The sequence below is a fragment of the Hirsutella rhossiliensis genome, assembly GCF_020360975.1.
Source record: "Hirsutella rhossiliensis strain HR02 chromosome Unknown scaffold00002, whole genome shotgun sequence".
NCBI lineage: Eukaryota > Fungi > Ascomycota > Sordariomycetes > Hypocreales > Ophiocordycipitaceae > Hirsutella > Hirsutella rhossiliensis.
In genome coordinates, this window is record NW_025408668.1 from 7,322,902 (window position 1) to 7,328,042 (window position 5,141).

The 5,141-nt window shown below is 53.4% G+C and overlaps 2 protein-coding genes across 2 annotated transcripts; one reads left to right on the plus strand and one right to left on the minus strand.

The window, feature by feature from the left end:
- Positions 1–1,884: 1,884 nt before the first annotated feature.
- On the plus strand, positions 1,885–2,321 carry HRG_02554 (uncharacterized protein; the record flags this gene model as incomplete). The annotated part of the gene is made up of 3 exons (XM_044861025.1): positions 1,885–1,922; positions 2,010–2,160; positions 2,247–2,321. The coding sequence occupies 3 exons, from the start codon at positions 1,885–1,887 to the stop codon at positions 2,319–2,321; spliced, it is 264 nt and encodes an 87-aa protein (XP_044724658.1).
- A 321-nt stretch (positions 2,322–2,642) lies between these two features.
- On the minus strand, positions 2,643–4,000 carry HRG_02555 (uncharacterized protein; the record flags this gene model as incomplete). The annotated part of the gene is made up of 4 exons (XM_044861026.1): positions 2,643–3,066; positions 3,153–3,233; positions 3,289–3,788; positions 3,854–4,000. 4 exons carry the CDS (start codon positions 3,998–4,000, stop codon positions 2,643–2,645), a joined length of 1,152 nt encoding a protein of 383 aa, XP_044724659.1.
- Positions 4,001–5,141: the final 1,141 nt, after the last annotated feature.

A 5,141-nucleotide genomic window follows, 5' to 3' on the forward strand; every position in this document is an offset into this window, starting at 1 on the left:
TAAAGTAGGTAGAGGTATAGGCTTAAGTACGGTCTATTAAAAGAAGGTTAATAATCTATAAGAGGGAAAAGGAAGAGAAGTATAGGCTAGCTTTATATAGGAGGAGCTTATATATAGACTTAGCCTAGACCCTAGTCTAGGCCTATATAAGGCAAAAGCCCTTATAGCCGCGCTTATAACTACTAAATATATATTTATATATATAGCCTACCTTACCCTATAACGCTATTAGCTAAGGTCTAAGCTAATACCTAGACCTATACTAAGGGTAAATACCCTTATATTTATATAGATAATCTACTTTTTTTATATATACCTTACCCGCTTAGGCCTTACTACCTAATTTAGCTATACTAATATAATAAAAGAGGGAGTTATACTAGTATAAAGATTATATATACCTATTATTTTAGGGTAGCTTAATTCGTTTAAATAATATATTTTTATAATTATTATAAGATATATATATATTATATTATATATTAGTATAGGCATTTAGGTAGTATAGGTACTTACTAAGCACGTATAGTATAAATAGGTAGGGCGGGCTAGCTTTAGTATATATCTTAAAAATAAGTTAAGTATATAAATAGTAATATACTATTATATAAATAGTAATACTCTTTTATAATTATAGGAGTATAGATATTTTACGTATATATATATGCCGGCGCGGGCGGTTTAACTAGACTACGTAATTAAACGTTGGCTTTAAAGGCAGCTAAAAATAGCTATTCCGTATATAGGGATATAGAGAGTGTAAATTAAAGGGTAGATTATACTATCACGGAGTAGGCAGAGGCATAGGCTCAGGTGCGGTCCGTTAGAAGGTCAATAATCTACGAGGGGGAAAAGGAAGAGAAGTGCGGGCTTAGCCTACATGGGCGCGGAGGCCGCTTATATATAGGCTTGGCCTAGACTCCAGTCTAGGCCCACATAGAGCAAAAGCCCTTACACCGACCAAGAGATTCAAGCGATGCTTCTTAGTGGAGTCATCCAGTGGCAATTAACTTTGCTGTTTTACGTCGTGCCAGCAAACGCTTTGCCAGGTTTTCTGCTGGGCCGTGCACGAAAATCCCTAGCTCTCTCGCTGCGCTCGCGTTGACCAACCTCAGCGCTGAGCTGCTGGATGAAGACTGGCGAGTTTCGCTTGACCAAGCGCGGCAATGGCAGATGGCGCAACACCTGGCAAGTCCCGATACGAGGGGAGAGACTCGATGACAGCCCTGTCGCGGGAAGAGACACGGGACATGTGAGCGATGCTCTGTATATCGAGAAGATTGAGGACGGCGTGGAGGAGCTCGAGAGAGAGCTCATTGAGAATACCAATAGACGAGGGTTGTTGTTTACCGAGGTTGACGTCGGAAGGTTCCGCGGGCTCTGAATCGAAATCATGGCTTCTGTGAGGTAGTCTTCCCCATGGGAGAGACAGGCTACCATATCCTCGGGGTCGTGGTTCTCGCAAGGCAGAGATAGGTAGGTAGTTGGTCGGCGACAAGGCGGGTCAGTATGGCCGTACAGTATGTGTCAGTACGAGCAGCAAACTTAGCTAATCAACTCAGGCACGCCAGTAGTCGCCCGGCGGGATTGCTTAGCTAATCATGGCGCATGACGCCTTGTCCTCCTTGGAGTTTCGAGCCATGAATGCACTGTCCTCGCACTGTATCTTTCCACCGCTCACACGGCAGCCGCACAGTGTCTGCTTGCGGCGTCGAATCGTCATCGACATCTCCGTACCTCCTTTGTACCTAGGAAGCCTTCGCAAGCTCAGCACTGCCAACGACGCCCACGACGTCGAGCTGCCAGAGGCCCATCCCATCGCGAAGTCGCAACGACGCCCAACCAGATCGCGTCCCGCCTGATTCCCTGCAACAACCGCCCATCATGAAGCCCGTCGTCAGTGCTATGCACGCTTGGTCGTGGTACGTCTGCTCCGTCCCCAGCCTCCCCGGGCCAAGGGGGAAATACCCCTTTCCCGGCATCCGACATGAGAGCTGATTGTTTGCAAGCACCGTCATCTCCGTCTTCGCCATCGTCATCCTGAGCGTCCTCGGCGGTCTCTACCGCTCTGGCCACGAAGAGTTCGTCGGCGGCAAAGACGACCCCATAGACGGCAAGGCAGTCTCTGGCACCGTCTTTACCGCCGTCGTCGTCTACGCTGTACGTGCATACGACCCCCGAACGATACCCCCTTTGCTGAGGGCAACCCGGTTTGCGAGGGATCGGTTCTAACGCGAATTCTGCAGGCATTTCTCGTCTTCTGCGGTTTCCAGGGCCTGCTTCACGTCCGGGAGAACCGGAGAGGCGCTATCGCTTTGTGAGAGCGCGTTTTTCGGCTTAGGAGTATACGGCGCTGGCGTTTTGGCACGTGCTTGGCTGTTTTGCTTTCATAGAGGCTGTCGGGGATGCTTGTAGGGCAGGCCGTCATCGGCCCTGATGGAGGCACCATGGAGGGGTTGCATGTTGAGACGGCTGCGAGCTGCGGTGCAACAGCATCATCTCCTTGTATCCATCTTTGTCTGGTCTTTGTCGACGCAACGCAGATATGTTATTGGCTACCATTCGCCTCTCTTGTCTGGCTCTCGGCCGCACGGATACCGGAAAAGAAATAGTCGCAAGTCCTGTTCCTTTGTGGAAACTCATCAGACGTCTAGCCCAAACAAACACCAAGTTCCCGCCCCCCCCGAGTCTCGCGATGAGGTCGTGACCTCGATGGAGGTATGGACACTAATCCCTATGGGAGGCGGCAGCTCCAGGACATCGCATCGCCCAACGCAGGTGCTCCAGAGCGTGGCGTCCCGGGACATTGTTGATGCCGAGTGCTTCATCGTCGCCTGTGCTTTGCCGGTCTCAAGGTCTCGTGCATCGTGCATCGTCAACTCCACCCGGCGCGGCTTCATCTCTTGGGTCCGCGGGCGGTTACTGATACGTCCGGGGCCCGGCGTAGGCGCTCTGTTGGCACCGGAACCGCTTCGGCTCAGCTTCTTGAAGAGAGGCCGCAAGGTTGGCAAGGAGGCGGCGACAATTCCCACCGTGGGCTCAATCATGGACCAGAGAGCCGTGTTCCTGGACGGCAGCCGGGTCAGCGCAATGACGCAAAAGGGGCGGAGAGGGAGGAGCTGCCAGCTCTCGGCCCTGAGCCGTGCACGCACATGATGGAGTGAAAAAATTTGGGCGAGGGCATCTTGTCCTTGTTCAAGGTCGTCGTCCGCACAATGAGGGCGACGCAGGCACTGCCCGGTTTGTTAGCCGACCCGAGCCCCATCCAGTGTCCCGGCTTGCGCTCACAAAATGCTCATGCCCAGGAGGGCGATTACGGTGACCTTGGTGCGCATATTCACCCTGATTCTCCACAAGACGAAGACCGGAAGCACGCCGACGACGCAGGCCGAAGAGGCCGAGACAGCCCCGTGTACGAAGCCCGCTATGGCCAGTGTCCGCTGATCGAGGCAGTACCCCATCCCAGGCTCCGTGATCTGGTTCCAGAAGTGCGAGGGCGGCACGCATTGGAAGATGGTGACGACAAGATAGCCGAGGGAGGCGCCCGATACGAGGACCAGCAGCGTATATAGGATGTGCCGATGCAGCTTGTTGTTGACGATCTTGAGGAGGAAGAGGCATACGGACACCCTGATTGCCAGCGACACGGGCGGATAGAGCACCTCGCAACAGTAGGCGCTCTTCAGGTACGTAATGTACCGCGCCGCCGACATCTTGCCCTGAGCTTGGTCAAAGGCACCGGCCGTGGCGCCGCGAATGCTGATGGACAGGGTGGTGGCGAACATGACCTTGGGGAAGACTCAATTCAGCGTCTGCAGAGGCGCGTGGACGCAGACGGGAGTGGGTTCCTTACCGTGGCAAGGACGAGGACCCAGTCGTCAGCAGACATGGCCCTGGCCATGAAGGCCCGGACATAGACTCGCAGGCCGGTGAAGGCGAGAGTGACAACCAGCAAGGATAGATAGATCCAGAAGAGGTCAATACCAGAGATACCGGCCATGGTGGGGACTGGATCAAGATGGGGAAGGTTGGCGTGCCGGATAATGGAGCGATGGGGGAGCAATGGGCGACGGGGGAATGGCAAAAAAGGAGAAGGACAAGGGAGGCATTTGGGGCGGCGGCGGCGTGGCTGCGAATGGGAGTCTGACCGGGGACGAGGCTTTGATTCACTGCGTTGCAAAGTCGACAGATTAAAGGGACAAGCAAACGAAGCAGTTCAGCTATGGGTCGTGAACAGCCATGAGCCCATACGCGTTTCATTGCCCCGTGCAAGCCATGGGCCCGGCTGCCGAGTCCCGTTTCGTTGTGAATAGTCCTCGATCATTTGGACGATGAGTAACTCGGGTTAAAGCGAGGCCAGTATATCTTGGGCCAGCTTGAGCCTTTATTCAAGAGGTTTGTTCTGCCAGTGACGGCCACGAATGAGCTTTTCACGGGTCTTCTTTCATGGTGACTACAACTGGATCCGGGCGAGGGGGGCCAACATTTTGCCATACGCGAGCTGCTGTTACATGCCAATTGCTTGTGGACTCAGAAGGCTTGGCTTGGTCGCCGGGGCCCTCCGTCAAAGTCTCGGGGCACGGGGCCGGTTCCGGACCCGGGGCGACCAAGTGCAGCCCCACCTCCGGGGAAGGGGAACGGAAGGGATGAGCCGTGGTTACATTTTGGCGTCAGCGTCTCCGGCCAGAACGTTGCTACTAGTGTTTCTGCCATGGCCGAGGCGATTACCCTTTTGCTCTATGAAAGAGTCCTAATGTGCAGATGAGTGAGACGGGCTAAGATGGTCCCGGCAGTCGCCGTCTCGGTCCGCGACCAAAGGGGGCCGAGCATGTGTTGTGTCGTAGTCGTTACATCTTTACATCTTTACATACTGTAGTCTTTGGACGGATCCGAGTTGTGGGCAGCGGGCCGCATGTCGTCATCGATGGGCCGATCGACGATGTCACCGGATGAAATGGTCCGCCACGGGCAACGTCACGATATTCATGGCAAGGGGAAAGCTCAACGGGGTTGAAAGGGAAACAGTCACCGACAACTGGCAAGTTGCAACATAAGTACTTCAGGGCATCAGGAAAGGACCAAGGCTCTGCATCTGAAGACAACACAACACACAACTTGCTTCGCCCAGGAGGAAACACAAA